We start from the raw sequence: 20,657 nt of genomic DNA, 5'->3' as shown, positions 1-20,657 counted from the left end.
CAGAGTTTATTAAAGCTTTTATTATAATGTTAAACAACTATACTCAAAATTTTCTTGGAGAAAGATTGTATATGAATAAATTTGATTTTATATATTTCAGCTATCGGCTGTGATCTTGGGATGTGTTGGACAAGATATCAGGATGCTACTGCTGCCCTAAATTCTGGAATCCTAGAGGATTTAATGCCGGCAGGTATCAAAGACAACCCAAAATGTGTAGTTATTCGTACATATGTAAAATGTTTGAACAAGCAAGGACACCGTTCTGAGTGTAAAACAAGTCTGACTTTTCAATCAGAAAAAATAGGATATAAAAAGACTTTAAAGGAATTAAACTGTTCAATTAATGGTGAAGTGTACGACCCATCAGCGCATACAGTGCCACATTTTCCACAAGTACCGGATTCTGAATTTATGTGTTCCTATGAAGGCCCTAGGAATTACAAACATTGTGGATTATTTGGTGATCCTCATCTAAGGACATTCAGTGATGAATTTCAAACATGTAAAGTTGAGGGTGCATGGTCACTCATCAACAACAAACATCTGACAGTGCAAGTTACAAACGATCCTGTCGTAACTAGCGGAGCTGCCACTGCTACAAGCAAGGTAAGCCGGTATAACATGTCGCCCGATCGAGCACCCCCTTCTGTATAAAAGCCGAACGAACGGTTTATGTGTAACTTACCATGCAGTTACTATATCCCTTTTTTCACCCTAGAATTTATTGTAAATGTCATTTATGTGTTATTATCGTAAGGCTAATGACTTAAAAGTCTATACTGCGTGAATAATGTCAAAAATTGCCTTCGTCCGCTTTCAAAATGGCGGATTTGTTTCGCTATGTATACGGTCTGTTACGTGCCTTTGAACATTGACGATATTTACCACTGAAGTTCGTTTATGATAGAATAATTACGCCGTTTACTAGGATAGCAAATTAATATATCAGTTGTTTAATGTTGTAAGTCGTAAATAAACGCGCATGACATTTCTGGTTTTATATTCGCACCTGTAGTCTGGTTCTACACATGTGTAAAAAGGGAATAAAATTTGACCCATTTGACACTGGCCAAAATGGCGGACTAGGTCGTTAGCTCCGTTTTATTCACTATCTGTTTATGTAACTACGATGTAGTAACACAGATTTTAGAAGAAAGTATATACTTATGTACAGACAGCTCGGCCCATACTCAAATCGATATGCAAAATAACAGCGAAATGGAGAATACACTAGCATGTGCACACACTCACACAAGTCTTATGTTCTGTGTTGGACAGCGTCGGGATTCAATATACATGTAAATACACTACTGGCATGAACATCACATGCTAGTTTACTCGTTATGTTTTGTATTTGAGACATTGTCAAAATAAGTCACTTTATAATGAATTTATTACTGTCTATTTAAAATACCCATTCCATATTTGCATAATATTTAGATGTATTTTATGTCACCTAAGAAACCTAAAGAAAAGAGTAAACTCTATAAAACTATGTTTAACTGAAATGAACCAATACTACACCATTACCATAGTGTTTTTATCTCGCATTTCTAATTATTTTTAATAAATAATATATACATACAAATATAAGAAATAAAAACAATAACAACTGACTAGTGAGCGCTTTCTCCCCATTCAGACTCAGAAGAGCTCGCTTGAATGGGCGAAAGCGCTCACTAGTCAGTCGTTATTGTAGATTTCGTCCGTAAGGATTTTTCTTTAAATTTATCATATATATATATGTAGGCTATATTTTCAAAGGTAATTTACGGTTAAAGAGTTGATAATGAGTCATTTAATTACCCTTACAGACATAGCTGTGGTGATAATTTGATCATTATCTAACAGTAATTGTAGTTTTTGTACAGTGTTCTACTACCTGTGTTTTAGCTACAATGTACAATAATGTATGTTAATTTAGTCAACATGACTTATTGGGTAGAAAAAAAATACATAGTAAGATTGATACTGAATAAAACCATGATAAATGTTTAGATGTAAAATATTTCCTATTTTTAATTGATATATTAAACTCTGTGAGATAGTAATTAAGATAAAAAATTATTCCAATAAATGAGTTTATATGTAGAAATCAGTTTAAGGTATGTTATATATGTGGAAGTGGTTTAGATTGTTTACTGTGAATGTACTGTCCAGTTTAAAGGTGTACAAAGGTGTACAGGTAAATTTTAGCCAGGTAAACATTACACCTGTACCCTAGTTTAGATGAGAAACCAAGGCACAGGTGAATGGATAAACATAGGTACACATACACAGACCACTCCCAGAATCACCTGTGACCTAATTCTACTGAGTTGAACTGATTGACAGTTCTGTCAGCTGACATTGGTCACTCTTCATATAGGTGTCCACATGTGGCCAAAGTACCTGTTAATTGGCAGCTTGGGGGTCAATTACTGTTAATTTGTAATTAGGCTGTCAGGTGTTAACTGACCACTGGTCAGTTGATACCTGTGATGTTGTGCAGAATCTGAGGTGTGAACAGGAGTTACTCCAATAGTCAGAAGAGTAAATCACATCAAAGATTTTCAATTGTACTCAGTTACAGGTCTACCTGTAAAAAAATATTTTAATTCAGCATGCCAAATCCTAATCAACTTCATTGTTGTATGTTCATTGATTGGTCCACTTTTTTCTTATCTTAGCATAATTTCAGGTGAAAATGACAATGTGTCTATATGAGCACCTGTCAGAATTATATCGAGCTTTTTAAATCTACCGGTATATAATAATTTAAAGACAAGTCGGTGTTTAATTGTGAAAAAATTCCCTCAAACTTTGAAAATTAAAAAAAAAAATGACTACAGATATTGGCCAATACTTTTATAATAATTATACTGCTTTAACACCATAACAAGGATTTTTAAGGAGATAGAAGTTATAAAAAATCTGAAAGTCTGTAAATTTAATGAAATGTTTTAAGATGTGACAATGACGTAAACTGTATATGCTGATATAATTCTGGCTTATGTAGACATTTCACTAGTGACAAATTACTTAATCATATATGTTAAACGTTCTTTGTTTCTGAAGTCCCCATCACATTTTAGTATACCCCTGCTGCCGGCTCTTATGTTCGGCTCGCTGTTTTAGATTTGATAGCCCCCTGGAGCAGTCTGCATAGTATATGTTCTCCAAACAATCTGGTAAACAACTCTTGGACTATAGTGGTTCATCATACAATGCAAACAGTCCACACAGCATTTCTAGGTTAAGATATTGATATGAATATGTTTTACTCATATGTAAATTTCTAAAGCAGAGTTTTTCTACACTGCTGAAACACAACATAATCTGTATGCATGAGAGAGAACAATTTTATCAGATTTAGGCGTACACACAGAATGAGTATTTTACATAATTTGCGTGTTTAGATGCACATATCAACATTAAATAATGAGAAAAGTGGCTTTAAGATGGGGAGGGTCATATGCTAGTTTTAGGGTACAACATCGCTGTACAATGTCTGTGAAATCTTATAATCACTCTCTGGGACATGGAACACTTAAATGGTTTCTAATCACATCCTGGGATCTGTTGTATGTGCTTCGGAAGTATAGGCCTGGTTAGGATACTGCTTTCAAATATTAAGGACTTGGTATGAAAAGCCCTACTAGAGTAGGGAAAACGTAAACGCAGAAGGTCATATTAATGAATTTAGGGCATTCATTTCATTAAAGCTTGAATATACCTTTTAGTTTTTCAAACCCAATTGCCTATGGATTAAGTGAAGTTATATTGAAAATAAGTTTGCTTCTATATCCTTATAAGAACAAAACATGTCTTGCACAGATTTCATGCATATAAAGATTCCTCTTGGTCTAATGAACTTGTAGTGATGCTTTTTGTTGTGATGGTCAACTTTAAATTTAGACAAATGATAAACATTACATCCACCTTCATTTGATCTACCAAATGTATCTCTGTACAGTCAATGAAGGCAGCAAGTACATGTAAGTTTTACTATGTAACAGTTGCATCTATAAATATAAGCATGCATTTTGAAGAAAAAAATAGCAATGCTTTCAGTTTTATGATGCAGTAAATAAGAAATGTTTGTTCTGTACTTAGACCTGGAAGGGTATGAACTGGTGTCTTAATTGAAAGATAACATTAAGACTTTAAGCTAAGGTTATTGAATAAAATTATCTTTGCCAACAAGTTTGAGAAATATCTTTGGTGTGAAGGAAGACAAAAACTTGATCTCTGTACCTCACTTAATCCTGTTTATACTGATGGCTATTTATAGATGTAATAAATTCCACCAGTGTTCCCTCATGATAGATTTAAACATAGCTTTTCTATATATCTTCAGTCTAATAAATCTTCTTGTTATTTTAATTGATTGATGATTCAAGAAGATAATCTTGCTATCCTCTTTCATAATTATAAGTTAAATTTTGGTTACAGATAAAAAACATAATCCAAGTAACTTGTTTATTGTAATATAGAATTTCAATTAGATTTGACGTTCCACATACTTATCTCTATATAACCCCACCAAACCCCTCAACCAACAGCGACAGGTACCCCTATATATACCAAGGGGGCATATATATATGTGTGTTCCCTTTAGTGTATACCTGGTATTTCCTCGGTAACTCATCCGAATCCCAATCAGGTGTCATCTGTAGATGGGGATGTGTGTTTATAGATAAATATTTATTATAATATTGTAGAGAATGGAGATCCCCGGATGTGTGTTAGCTATATATCTAGGTTAAAGAATAAGTTAACACAGACCATTTACAAGTTACACCTTTTAATTCAAACATGAATTAAATGATATACAATACAGAAATGTTGATGAGCTGACATACATTAACAGCAAAAAGATAAAAACTTCTTTTCCCTTCTCCTGTTGTTTCCTTCTGCCATTCTCTTCATTATAACGAAGGACCTAGTCAAATCCATTAGGAGACTTAAAGCCTCTAAATACCATGTTTTAAAACAAGCCTGATAGGCTTTTTAGATTTCAGTCAGCTGGTTAGATATAGGTCTTCTTTTGACAAAAAAGTTAAACGCGTTGTGTACATGTGTAAGGTTATGTAGGACATGATTAATACGTTGTGATCAATTGGCAATATACCTGAGTGGAACACCTGTGTAAGGACAATGGACTCGGTAATCAACAGGTGTTCTCTGTGACAGGTACGCATTTACCTATAGCCTCAATCTCACACAATATAGTAGCAGAGAACACACTTTATATGCCAGTACACAAACTTGAAAATGCTTTTATTAAAAGAATTTTTTATACTAGAATTTGTGAATAATTATTGACATTACATGTAGATAACTCACCGAAGAAGAAAACATAAAAAGACATCCCACCTTTATCTGATCATCAGTGAGAAGTGTACACATACCTAAACCATCAAATTCTGCTACCTTATAGGCAAACACTACGATTCGTCATCACAGATCATTTATAACATGATATTTATTTAGTTCTAACTTCTTATGAAATTTATAATGAAGTCTGTAGAGCTGTCGTCGTTACAAACGATATCGGTGTATTTACCATTCTCATCTTCCTATACCATATCAATTCCTATTTTCCGAAATCAATAAAATGACCCAAATTGTTCTTGATGACCTAGGCTTATAGCTAGTGATGTTGGAATTTAAAATGCCGAAGAATTATGTATTGTTTTTTTTTTACAGTATACCAACTGTATATATTTTGTAAGGTTCCTAATCATTTTAACTCAATGAATCACACAAAACGAACATCAAATACTTAGCAATAGTTCCCGAGTGACATGTGTTGTTTTCATTTATAAACCGATTATGTAATACTCAAAACAACTGTTCCAGATTTCACCTTTTTCTCAACAACATCATTGTTTCGATATATATCGATACATGGTGATATTTTCAGGGGTTTCATTATCAGGCGGTAAATGATACTTTTTGCCAGTTAAACCTAGCTGTAGCACCACCTGATTTAGGCTAAATTACATTAGATGGCATGCAGATAGTATAGAAAAGTACCCCCTGAAATTGCAATTGTACCGCCTTTCCAGAAAGATAATGAAGCCCTGTATTTTCATTTCAATATATCAATAGTGAAAATTTATATCAATGATATGACAACTCTAGATCTAGAAGTCTGTAATTTTGAAAACATGATAGTAATATATAGATTCATTCAAAGATTCTCTGCTGTGTACCTGTAACTCATATGTTTTTTTTTTAAAATCTATATGTCGTCGGTATTTGAAATATGAAAATGTTCTTCTTTAAAATGTTTTGTGAGCTGATCAGGGCATTAAACTGCCTTCCAGGTTATAATTAGTGGCCTAGGCAGATTATGGCAATTTTAGAGGTATTCTATAACGTTATCAATATCGTTTTCCAAGATTTACAGCCACGCCAATTCAGGCAGTGCCAACTTTTACTCAAATCAACAAACAGTACTGGAAACTGCACACTCTGCATGTTCCATATTCAATGTGGATGATTCAGGAAGTAACGGTATATTTATATATGTTTAATCAGCCCAAGACATGCATGATTATTCATAAAGTTTCACAAAATAAGGGGAGATCGTTTAATATTAGAATTCTTATTCTTATCAACAACTGTAAATTTACGAAGGGTCTTCCTGTGGTGGTCAGTTTACTATGTGTGCGTATTTAACTTGTATTTAATATGAGAAATTTAGTTATTATTGAAATTTTGAATCAATCACAATTTTATGTTTTATTTTACAGCTAACAGTTGTGATAAAGAAAAATGAAGATTGTGCGGCACACCGATTTGTGACGTATGCAGCACAGACTGACCATCTACCTGGTTCGTTTGACGATGGTAGTACAACATACGGCCAGGACAACAGCGTAAGACTGTATGAAATAGAGCCAGGGAAACATATAAAAATATACCTTAGGTTTATAGACACAACGATTGTGGTGCGCCAAATAGGTCGATATTTTACATTTGCGATCAAAATGCCACAAGATGTGATAAATAAAAGTAGAGAAGAGGATGTTTTGGAATTGTGTGTAAGAGGATGTCCGCAACAGGAACGGATTAATTATCAAAAGTATTTAGCTGAAAAGAAAAACAAAATTTTACCTCCAACCGGTGTAAGTAGTGATAGTATTGAAATGCAGCGTTCAGACGCTGTTCGTTTGTGTAAGCAAGCCAAAGTTGTGGATTTTTATTTTGATTCGTGTGTGTTTGATCTCATGACAACAGGGGATAAAGTTTTCACAGTGTCAGCGTATCAGGCGTGGCAGGACCTTATTGAGCTTACGCCCGAAATGAGGCAGACACAAACGAATCGTACAGACCTCTCAAGGTACGATAACATGCACAGTAGTGCTGCCACCTACCGGACTAACTACACATCATCGTTTAGGATTCTAATATTAACGATTCTTGTGTGTCTGTGGCACCAGTGTCAGGTTGTATAACACAGGTGAGACACAGGTCTCTTGTTAACCTGTGAAATACCTGTATTTGTTTACCTTATTTAGCATTTGTGAATTCTTCCGAACATCGTAGCCTCATCCAAATGTATCTATGTCACTTGATTGTTGTCATGGATACCAATGCTGTCATTATCAGGTATGGTTAATTATTTGTTTAAATAATCTTCATATTCATTTTCATCTTATTTGCATCCTCATAAATCATGTCCTCATTTGCATATTGCTAAAGCCAATCAGAGGTAATATCTTATTCCTCCCAACCATTGGTAGGACCCCACCAAAAACCTGTTCATCTGTCCCGCATGTCCAAACAGCGTTAAACTGTATATAAGTGTATATAGAATATATATATATAAATATATATTGCATACAAAGTGTATGGAAATTTAAATGAGTGTTTCGAATGAAAAGAAGAGGTGAATGACTAAAGGGGAATGATAGGTGAAAGGGGAGATAACAGGAGAGAAAGGGGACGTAAGTGATGAGAGATAGGGGAACAGTTTAGAGGGAAAATGAAGCTGTAAGTAAATGAATGTGATATTTCAAACTGAGAATAAATTGGGTGCTATGTGTATAATGAATGTATAAATGAAATATTGTTAAGTGTACATGTATAAGATTTTCTTAGAAACATGTGACAGTGTACATCAGTTTGATCATGTGTATTGGAAGCTTGAAATATAGAACACTTGACCTTTGTATAATTCAAAATTAGATTGATAAAAGTCATTGAATTAAGATTTAATCAGATTGAATTTCAAGACTGCTTCATTAATTCAATTTGAAACATAATAAATGAAAAATAATATCCGTAATCATGTAATGAATTCTTCTGCTTCTTAATATAAAGATCAAATCTAAAAATATAACATTTTGATGTTCTTTCAGAGTTCATACTTTGTGAAAAAAAATCTATTCTAATTATTCATTTAGGCATAAATTAGTCAAATGATGCAAGATGTTGGGACATTTATTGCTCATAATAATATTTAAGATTTTTAAATTTGATCAAATTTTCGTGTTTGAATATCTAACGGTATATATACATTCCTTGTGAATGGGAATTTCAAAATGAGATCAAATAGTGAAATCACTGGAATGTTCACAGGAAATAAATAATTTAAAAACAAATTTTATAGCCAACTGTGATGGCATAGCAGATCACAGGAGATTACAGCTTCAATACAAAAACAAAACATGTAACATATAATTACACATTTGGTTGCTTTAACAGTATTATAAATCAGAAGAATTAGTATCAGGAGTATTATAATGGAGGAATTATTTCCCAACTTGTCCGATTTTATTTCCTTCTTCCAATATAATTGGTCAAAATTGCCCACTGTGGTGTACATGTGGAGAGAGATGGATGGTGTGAAGCTGTTGTGTGTGATCTTGTCAAAAGTAAGTTTTAATTAAGGAAATACTATTGTGGTATAAATCGAAGAAACCTTTTCTTTTTTTTTAAAAAAAAAAGAAAGAGTTGAAATAAGCCAACTCGACTCGTAACCAAAGCAGTACCAGTAACCTCGGATCAGAGGTAGGGCATTTTACTTGGTGAGCTATAAAATTGTAATGCAAGTCGGTGAAGGCACGTACCATGAAAAGGTTGAAAAGGCTAAAAACTCTGACCCTAGCTGTGCTCTCGTAAAACTTTTCTATAAAGCAGTGATTGTTGGGTGAATACAATGATAAGGGGGAGAAGGCGTGTGTATGGGTACACACACACAATCCAGGACACTCTGAAATCCCTGCTTTGTCTGTCACAAACATTGTCCCATGGCCAGTTTAAGTCCTCAAAAGTCTTGTTGACCACAGAAAGATTTTTAATTTAAAATTTTGACACACAGAGTCTGGTTGGATTGGTAAAGGGGGGAATGTTTCATCTCCTTGGGTACGAGATTTAAACTATTTCTTTTCACATCTCCCTGGCTTTTGTGGGTATATTATGAAAGGACTTGCCAAAATCTATTCTTCACATGTACTGACCTGGGCAGAAAAGGGAAATGAATCGTGTTATTGAACCAAAATTAGACTGAGTATTAGCCGAGGCTTTGTTCAGTTTTGGGGGGTGATAGGCCAATTCTAATCCCTGATGCTAAACTCTGAATGATACAAGTCTGAGAGGCTGATATCAAGATTATACCGTTGTAGGTTACAAACTTTTAAGTACTGGAGAATATCAGTGTGCCAATATTATGTCTGCTTAGTACACATTGCTCATATACACTTCATGTAGTATAATTGCTAAATCTTTATATTCATCCACAAAAACGAAATGTGTTGCCATAGTTACGCTGAGGTTGTTGGGTGTAAAAGTGAATGTTAAATACAGATTCGGATACTCCTGTTTAAAATGCTTTGATTCCGAGTATCTTAAACATTATCCTGTATAACTGTCTGTTAAAGATATTTGCAGTAAAATGTAATAAGACCTCTTTATAGAGATTCTTCTAGATTTAATCAAATACACTAAGGAAAAACACACTGTATTACTAAAATATGTACATGAATATTTCAAAACGATGTCAGGCGGTGCACACAATCTATGTCGGTTTGTCTCCGTGTAAATACACTTTGTATAAATTTCCATTTTCCTCAAAATTAATGTTAAAGCATTTTAATAGGTACAATAATTTTATGTTGAACATATACTTTCCCAATTCAAATTTTTAACTGTTTGGCGTTTTTAAAAGCTCTGAATAACAGTCCATAATTCAGGTAGATTTATTATAACTGCTTCAGTAAAATATAATATGTTTACGCTTTAGAGATTCTTAAAATCTTTATAAACCCACTGAAGCGTGTCGAGAAGCAACCGAAGTACCCCCATTTTATTGGAGCATTTTTACATCACCATTGCTACATCTTCTTTCTTCTATGACTGGCGATACAAGAGACACACGGTGAACTGATCCTCCTCCCCCCTGTGTGTGAGCCCCTTCTGTTGTACTAGTTTTACTTGTGTTCCTTCACGACTGTTCTAGGTACCTGGTGTATGCATCCCTTCAGGAGCTATACAGGACCTTACTCTATGCCGAGCCCTCTCTCCTTCAGTCAGTTTTTATGGCTATATGGTTGAGAGCCTTCTTGGTCTTCCCTCCCTCTATATCTTGTGTGCTGTAGTGGTTAGAAAGCCTTATCATGAACTCAATCTTCCTAGGTTTGATGTGCACACCTGCACAAGTAGTTAGTGTGAGTTGAGTATATATACATACATATTTACGGGGGCCAGGCAAGGGGGATTGTGTCAGCCGTATAAAAGGCAGTGTGGGTTTTATGGCGTTTTTGACAGCTTCTAACCTTTTGAAAGATTCACTGGTCATAAGAAGTGTTGGCAAATACACAACTTATTCAGAAGCTAAAACGTAGAAGAGATGAAAAATATCTAGATATCCAAGAGCAGGATTTTAAGTTTGAATGTGTCTTTGACTTGGCAAATTTCCACCGACAAATTTTAAAGGTTTTGTATTTTCTTTTGATGTTTTCACGCTACACTTAAATTAAGATTTCTGTTAGGGTTTATTTGTCATAATACACACTATTCAAACGTAATGTGATACATATGGAATATATTCTCATTGCCAAATATTGTCTAATAAACACGTTAAGAGATATTCAACAAAGAACTCCGATGTGAACCCTCTCGCCCTTCCTACTAAAGATCCGGCCTTAAAACAAACTTTTCGTAGAGCCCTGCAGGATAATTAGCACGCGTTCAGCGTTTCTCCTCAGTGCCCAGCTGTATGGTACTATAAAAATTTATCTATCGATCATTTCAAAACATCACGGTAGCGGAAACTAAAACATCTTTTAAAGAAAAAAGAGAAAAAAAAACTTTATATTTAGTCATTCCGAATTGGACACGAATCATTATTTTGGACACATTTTTAACTATAATTTATCTGATAATAGACTAGTACATATTCATAGACCGTTAATTATCAGTAATTATGATTAAATGTTCGTAAAAGCGTCAGGTTGAAATCCTTTTAATATAAGGTATCGCCACAGTTTCCAAATTCAAACAAAGCGATGTTTTGTGACGGTTTTCCCATCGGGCCCCATTTTATCCCCTTCTCTACCGGGCCGGTTGTAATTGAGCAGTAAATCTTGGGAATGGAGTGCCCAGGTCAAACCGGAGTGGAAGTATCATATAATTTATTGGATAGCTGGTTCTGATCTCAAATTTTTAAAAAGCACACAGGGATTGACCTATCCTTTTAATAAACATATGTGGAGTTGTGGTGATGGTTGGTGATGCTACACTAGTACCATTGTCTTGTACTATCGGTCAGTGAAAGTCATACAACATTTAGATTATTTTCTGGTCTCTGAAATGAGCAAGAAATGTTTAGCATTGTCAAGTGGCCCACTGTGGGTTCTTAATATTCATGTTGACGTTTCATAACTTGTTTTAGAAATTTAGGAATTTCGGTATGTAAAAGCGTGACTCCTCTCTCGTTTTCACACCAAAAGCGCTTCAAACACTATTATTCAACACATAATTCTTAAAGGCTGTCTAGATTACGCTAATATACTTTGTAAATTATTCCACCAACGTTTTATAAAGGGAACGGGTATTTTTACTCGATTATTTAACCGCACACTTCCAACAATGTGGGTGCCATATCAACACGTAATGTTCACATTTTATATGAACAACAAAGGCAGAAATGGCATATAGTTAATAAGAAACAACTGTGAAGTCTTAAATGCTTTGTGAAATTGAAACTCTGAAATAGGGTTATATAGCAAGTTTACAAATTAAACCCACATGATCCAGCATATCAAAGCCACAGCTGTAGTCTGGTACATATCAACTAAACCAGTCCAGTACCGTTATATCAGATCCGTTTAACCATTCAGAATCCCCGTTTCTCTCGACTTCTGCTTCTTGTATCCAATCAAATTTAATATTACAAATACCCGTTCAATTAATTCATAACCAATCGTCTAATCTGTAGCTGTTAATTGCTCTCATTAGCCAATCAGATCGTATGTCACTCTCAATTATTCTAGAGACTACATGCTATATGGTCAGCCCTCTGCCAAATGTTTTCGTCTTGTTTTGGGTTATTTGAAGGCTGATGACCTATTGTAGATTTTAGGTGTATAGCGCTGTGCACTATCTCAGATTAACATACAATACCAATATTCGTATTCACACTCACGTCGTGTAGAAATGTCGCCCAAAGTGTTTAGACAGTTGCGGAATTTTAAATGGATGAATTTGGCATATATATTTGCATATTATTACTGTATAAAAAAGTAAGGTTGTGCATGCGTGCAATTCGTTCTGATGCTTTCCACCCAAGTTGATGTTAGCCACACATGGTAGAACCCACTGCGAAAAATGACTGTCCTGCAAAATAGCCATTAGTGTCAACTAGAATGTGGATTTTTAAGTGTAAATGACATGTCATCTGTTAATGAATATATACCACACTTAGTCCTTGGCTTTGAAGCCAGCTGTGTGTTATGGTGTGATGTTGTGTCATTATATGAACATTTTTCTCCGTGTGTAAAGGTATCGCTGGGGACAGCAATACAAAGACTCTATAACTTAAACACGCATTCCTGACGTCCCATACACAGCTATGATATGGCAGTCAGTACTGGATATAAATGAAATTTAATATTTGATCATACCGGTTCAGTCAGCTGAAGATAGCCTTTAATATATAAACCATTTTATACCCATTTTCCTGTAGGTGGAATGATCCAGATCAGACGAGGTCACAAATGTTACATACATGTGTATCCCTATGGAACAACCCAAATCAAAGCGGGGGAGATTCCATTACTACGCAGTCGGGACGACATGGTTAATCAATGTTTTCCTGTGTCAGTCGATCGGGCTCTAAGTTGCGTGTTGGCCGTGGAGTTTGCTCTATACGGCTTTACTCACTGAACACGAATGCCTGCTTCCGTGGTTTGGCCTGAAATACCACCGACCCTCAATAATCTCGGGTTACCCCCAGTACCTGACTGAAGATATTTTCTTAAAGCACATATAGATTAAAAGGTCACTGTGAAATGACCCTTGCAATGATTGTACATAGGCAATGGGGGCTAGGCATGAAAATTAACCCGAGCTTCTAAATTCTGAAACGGTCGACATAGTGCAACTCGGCTTTCCCCTTTTAAATGTATTGTTTTGCGCTTCATGTTGTGGTCATACTATGATACTTATCACGGTAGGATTGTTACTAGAATGACGCAGGTGAATGTTAGTTTAATTTAACCCAGAAAAAGAGGCATTGTTCACGATATCGAACGATACTATATAGACATGTATGGCACAATCTATTTATTTTTCCCCTAAACTTTTAATGATGATGGATTTTAAAGTTCGAATGCTTTGGTTTATTTAAAGCCTCCCGGTAATCTAGATTTTGGGATAAGTGGTGTGGGGTTAAGGTTTTAGATATCTGTGTTTCTATATATTTGACAGTGTTTACAAAAATAATCTTAATTAAGATTTGAATTTCTCAAGTCAAACTGTCATCCTGAGGAAGGACCAGGACCGGGATTCGCCTACAACTCTTAAAGACTTACTATAACTGCATTTAGTAACGGCTTAGAAATTAAAGTTTTCAAGCTGTTCCTCTAAATGTTTAAAGTCTTATTTATGTTCGAATTCTCATGAATTATTTATATTAAGAAATGTGCAATATCTCTTGGACTATTCATATATGCCAAGCTGACATAGTCTTTTATATTGCCTGAGCCTTAGAAAGAACAGTGTTTACATGTTTTCACGCTTTAGTGTCACACCTGGGGGTTGTATATTTTTTGTGTCTTATTAGTACGCACCTTTGAGATGTAAGCTACACGACTAGTACTTAGTGATGGGCTAATAGATCCGTCTTGTTGTGTAGGTCCTGATTACGGGCCGCCGTATAGTATTAGGGCAACACATAACACGCCTGGTGGCAAAGGTGGGACGTTTTCCATCATTGTCACTCAGACGCTTGTCATTTGTGTCATAAAGACCCCTTCTTCCTACACTGTCCGCTTGCTTCACGTTTAGTTAGCTTAACGTTACGACATCGTTGATTATGTATACTCAAAACTGAACGAAAGGAAATAATATAGAATTATTTATTACGTTGTCTTCTATTCATTAACAATTGAAAACTTTTTGTGTCTCCATGTCTGTAAATTAATCTGATAAATGAGAGAAAATCAGTCATCTCCGCTGTAGGTTAAGTTGCCGAGATCCGGAGGGCAACTAGTTTCTGTGATAAGGATCTCAACATGCAGATCTAGAGATAACGGTATATGACTGTGTGTATGTACGTGTGAAATTTTATAATAATTGTATGAAATAATTTATCTTAGGAATCTAGAAATATCACTCATAAAACGGAAGTAGCTACATTAGGATGCCATGTACTTTGCAATATAAAAAACTAGGAACGTTTCATTATTTATTTGGAGTTGGCATTCTTGCTTGTACTCTTTATAAAGGTCGTTCTTATTAATAAAAACTTTTAAAAAAATATGTAAACACGAAATAACATATAGCCATTCTAACACAGATAAGATTAGAAAGCTAAGTGCTTGAAGGATTCTTACTTTAGTCACTACCCTCTGAAATAATGGACTGTTCTAAACCTTAATTAAGGAGAGTCTAAATGTGTCTTCAGGGGTGAATGAGTTACCAACGGATTCTGTATCAAAGAAAGACGTTTTAAATATTTAAATTTTATATCAAGGTTGTGTGCATTACTGGGCTACCCCTCTTTATTTACTCACCGTAAAATTACTCTTGTGTTTTTGTTGGAGATAAAGTGTGTATGCATGGTTAGTATAATTACTGAATAGGTTACTTCCGTAGAGATAAGATCATTTTCATTCATACTAATGCCACAACTTTGTTACTCCATTATTGCAAAGATGTACGGTTAAATATTTCTTATATCGCATAAACACGCAATGTAATGTACATGGACGACACGTAGGTTCATATTAAAAAAATGATTTCGTCTTATGTTAAAACTCTGATTGACTTCAATTTGGTAATGATATAATTCTCTGTTGGTATAAAATCTAGAATTTATGAAGGATAATTGAAATTCTCAGCCTACTCGCTAAAACATAATTCTAAATTGGGAACTAGAATAAAACAATCTAGCACGACTGCGATCGTCGACACAGTGATGAACTTTTATGATATCTAACATTATAATGACTTGCACGTGTGTTTATAATTAGACTTGAGGAGGGTCGCTGTCGTAGGTATGACTTGAGTCAAAGGTGTTTATTTGTTGGCCATTTATCATTGTCAAATGTGTAATTTATCAGAGAACTAGATGGCCTTCTATGTTTAAGATCGCGTGTTATAGAGCTAGTTATCTAACAAAAATGTACCTTGAAAGAAATTAGTGTCTTTTTCTGTGCGTTTGTTAAAGAATTGCCTTGCAAAATGCAAGAGATTACCTACTGTGAAATTTAATTGCAAAGGTAACGTATATCATTCGCCAATTTGGGGGGCATCTGCCACTTTTCAAAATTAACAAAAATGATATGTAATCGTGTATTAATTTACAGAATTCTGTTGTAAAAAAGTAATTGCTATTTTATGATTTTACGTATATTTTGTAAGTCTTAAACAGGAGCATTTGTTATATTTCCAAGTTAAAGCGGTTCCATACCTACTTTTAAAAAAACCCTTATATTTACTTATGTGTATATGACCTCATTCCCTGAAAGCCATTGTCGGACTCAAATCGTAGACTCGAACTCGTAAATCCCTTGATATTACTTCTCCGGTTCATTGATATATTCATACCCACTTGACGTATTTTAAAGCCTATAGCTCTGCTCATACATCTGTAATAATACCAACTCGTAAACTGTCAGTTAGTTTTCTGGATTCAAAAATGTTTTAAGTTATTTTTATTTGTATTCTGAAACCTATAACCGAGTTCATAGCATGGTAAACTGCTCCAATTAAGATGCCAGGGAGTAATATACGAGTATAGAGATGACACATATATTTATGTGATCGCGGTGTACTCGCCAACACTTCCTCTGTTTATCTGGCAGATGACCCAAGCGGGAACCGGTGATTATACTAAGATAGACTATCATTTGATATTTCGTAGATGAAAATTTGAGATACGATTATCTAATTTGGGGACATATTTGGAATTCATATGGAGATAGCCATATTAAATCATACAGACTCCTGATCGAGGCAGCACGAGGGCTCGGGGCTGTCAAGTGGGAGAAAGGTTTATGGGTGTGTAGCGTTTTAATTTCTGAAGGGCCGAGTCAGAAGGGATAAATTTGTATGCTAATGATGCCTGGTTCAAACGTACAATGTGTCCTGTATTTAAACAGTATCTTCTCTTCTCAAGATTTATAGCAAAGTTTTTATCATTTCTGACCCGTTCACATTGAGGCGTTTAACAATATTTACCGTCCTTGCAGATCACCTTGGAATTTTATATTGGTGGGTAGTTTTTAATCTGCTACATAACTTTGTTTATGAATTGCAAAAGCAGTTTTCTCGTTTTACTGTTTGAAATTAGGGACACTGGATGTAACTTCTTGCTTCTGTAATTTGACATTAGTAGGGCCCACAGAGATTGCCTTATAATACGTATGATTCCCATACACAATAACAATACCTTACTTGAAAATTTCCTCACCATCTTCGAGATTCGTTGTCTACACGATGGCTCATCAGTTTTACCTTTGTTGCCGTAGGAGTAGTTTCAAATATTATTCAACAGCTATCGAGCTCATTTACATTTCTTGGGCTTCGTTTTCTAACTATAGTATAATACTCACTGATTGGTCATGGCCCTTAGTATTATTTCATTCCTATCTTTAGTAACATACTGTCATCTACACCGATTTGGTCGGAATTGATAAAATTAGAAATGCGTATGTGAATATGGCATAAATTTGACAGGGAATGTACGTTTTTGAAGCGTACTTATAAAAGTATAGGAATATGAACCCAACTCCAAACCACGTCAGAAAACTCACAAGTCTATAAAAACATTCCAAATTACAGCAGGTATTGCCAGATTGTAATTTTAGATGAAGCACAACTATTTAATTCAATCCCAGTGGCATATAGCTGTGGCAGGACTGAGAGTAGATAATAGCCATAAAACTTTAACTGAATTGTTGGAATATGTTACTTCAAGACTGCATGGGCGTGAAATGTCTGAATGTCTTAAAATCTGGATTTTTTCTCCCTAGTTTCTCTCACATTCATTCTTAGGCTATCATGAGTAGGCTGCTATCGTGAACGTACGGAAACTGAACATATGGTTCTGTTTTGGTGGTAATTTTTAGTCACATGTATTACATTCCGTTTCACCTCCGGTACTCGGGGAGTTACGAGGCACATAAAATTTACCATACACCAAGCCTACTATCGAGGAAGCTTGCAGATGAGGGTCACTCGCATCCTTGCTATCTACATCAAGTCCCAGGGACGATAGGGATATCAATGCGTAAAATGGGGATACTTTTTTGTTAGAATTACTCAAATTACAGCTCTTCCAACTCGTTTCACCCGTTTTAAGATATTTTCGGTTTCCTTTGCTAAAGCTGTATAACTAAGTCAAACCACAAGTCAATCTGTAGTATAGAACGTTACGTGTGCTTGCCAGCTCACACTGCACATAGACCCATGTCAGCCAGTACTTTTATTCTTCAAGGCATAGTCTGGATGGTGTTTTGATTTCATCTATCTCTGCCTAGCTAGTGACCAGAGCTTGTGTGTATATAAGAGTAATGCAAAGACGTCTTGTTCAGGCATTATTAATGAAGCTGGCCGAGCAGGTGTGTGCGGCGACTTTCTACAGTAATTTATCAGAGAGAGGGTCTGTTTCATGTCTGAAATGATTACCAGGTTAGTTTACCATTTCACGATTTAGGAGTGAGGGGTGCTTCGCGGGGCTGCATTAGGATGTGATAGAACATATTATCTGACAGTTTATACTGTGTATTTCATACAATAGCCTGTTTGAGTGCACATGTTTTCGTACATCAAGGCATAACTTTTATTAAGGGGGAAAATTGCTTTTATAGTATACAATCCTGTGTTCTCTGTAACGTAATGTTACCGTAGTCTGTTAAACAAATATACCAGTTCGTTAGCTTCTCGCTTCTGGGTCTTTTATTGGGATTGGGAGTGACGCGTATCCCACTAGAACTAGGCTATGGCAAAGGAAACCATTCTCGCGATGATGTTGAGAAGAACTAACGAAGTTAGCAGTGTTTTGACTGATAAACCGTAGAGTTAGGCGGGGGAAAACGAATAGGTCAGAATCCTCGTTCACAGGTGCAAGCGCAGACCTCCTATTTATCAAAGCATTTCTGACACCAGTGATAGCCTCAAACTTCACAAGAGAATTTGCATTTGTTTATGTTACAAGAGATTGCAGCTGATAAAACCGTACTGTTGGGGCTCACCACGGGGTGGTTTGACGTGACTCTGTACACCTGTGTTATTGTGTTATAAGCCGGGGAATAAAGAAGGGATCAGTGTGGTACGATACGGCGTTATTTCTATTGTCAAATCTAGCCTGGTCCGTTTAGAGGTGTTTAACGGGGGAATGTCAAAGAAATAGAAATAAAGTCTGGTTGAAAGCTATACAGGAAATGTATCTATACATATTAATTTATCAAATATTTAGTATTGGTACTGCCTACATGTTACTTGCCTTCACCGAACTTCATTAATGCCGTGAATGTTTTATCTGTGTTGTAGTAAACATGGATATTAAAATAGAAAAAAAATCCACGAAAAAAAATTAAAAACTAAACATTTTAACTAACGTGTTTGTTATATTTTTGTATTTGTGTGTTTTGCAGAAACTCATCAAACATCACAAACACTAACTTTCTTTCGTGTCTTTCCCAAGTCTGATGTATTTATTATTTAACAAGAAAATTATAAGATATTGAATGTGTTAGAGGAGAATTGATAGAGATATTACATACAATATACAAAGACTCCTCACAGCATTTTCCCCAGTGGTTGTAAATAATAAGTGATGCCAGTTCTTGTCGACATCAGGTATTTACGGTCTAAACCCATTACAGAATAGTCCATCCCGATACAAAAATATACCAAACAACAGAACCTTTGATTCGGATGCAAAGTGATACAAAGTCGCCAAAAACCGACAAAGAATTAAGTTTAAATGATTGACGAAAATCAAAATTGTGCCCAACACAGAAGACTCGGAAGGATATCAACAAAAAAGCAAGGCAGAAACGCATTCAAAAAGAAAACTTGGAAAATGGAAATCTTGAGCGTCAAATGTTTTCGATAAAAAACCAATAAGAGAGTTACAATGCGAAAGAATTAAATATATTTCTCCAATTTTCAAAAAATGCCTCATTATTTTGATACCTTGTAAAGCCCTGTCGATTTCATTTTGAATTATGTACAAAATTCCAACATATTGGGGTAAAGATAGAACGAAACATACAGTTACACTATACGATTTCGAACATTTAATGAGCGTGCAAATGCGGAAATTTTACAAAAACAAGACTAACGAATTGTTAGGATATAAGCATGTCGTCAGACAAGGTATGATTACAATGTTATCATATGATAAAATGTACTTTACATTTATCACGTGACCACATATTTCTTAGCGTAATTACTCATCTTACGGTTGGTAATTAGACACGAGCACCAAAGGGAAACGCTATCACAGATAAAAGACACAACGACTAGAACATACCACTAAAGCTGATCACAAATATACAAACAATGTCTCAGTGATTCAGAAGATATGGATATGTATTTAGATATTCTTATGATGACTTGCACAAACATACTTGACACACCAGCTAGGGGCAGAGGTATGTAATGAAGCATTGTTAACACAAATCGTATGCAAAATCATGCATCTCCTGATACAGACTGACCCCTTGCTTTACAGTGAATATTTGCACGCATAACACCTTCAAAAGTTTAGTTTTAATATATGAGCGGGACTAGTACCAATTTGCATAGGCTCAGGTGAGAGTGATGTTCCACATTTACCTAGGCCGTATGAAGTCTTAAACATCCAGTGTCAAAATTCTAAGGAAACCATCTGTTCGTACGACTGGGAAGATCGACACTTTTTAATAAGAAGAAGAATAAAAACTCGTTTTCAATATTCCATGGAATGTTTAACAATCTGAAGTGTT

The 20,657-nt window shown here is 35.2% G+C and overlaps 1 protein-coding gene across 3 annotated transcripts in view; it reads left to right on the top strand.

The window, feature by feature from the left end:
• The window catches only part of LOC138333501 (repulsive guidance molecule A-like), a 58,968-nt gene extending 39,690 nt beyond the window's left edge, over positions 1-19,278 (top strand). For all 3 annotated transcript variants that reach the window (XM_069281924.1, XM_069281925.1, XM_069281923.1), the window contains 2 exons: positions 101-609; positions 6,747-19,278. In XM_069281924.1, coding sequence (XP_069138025.1) covers positions 101-609; positions 6,747-7,451 — 1,214 coding nt within the window. In that variant the 3' untranslated portion in view covers positions 7,452-19,278. The remainder of the gene's footprint in view (positions 1-100; positions 610-6,746) is intronic.
• Positions 19,279-20,657: the final 1,379 nt, after the last annotated feature.

This window comes from Argopecten irradians, chromosome 10 (assembly GCF_041381155.1).
Source record: "Argopecten irradians isolate NY chromosome 10, Ai_NY, whole genome shotgun sequence".
Taxonomy (NCBI): domain Eukaryota; kingdom Metazoa; phylum Mollusca; class Bivalvia; order Pectinida; family Pectinidae; genus Argopecten; species Argopecten irradians.
This window is presented reverse-complemented; position numbering and strand designations above follow the sequence as displayed.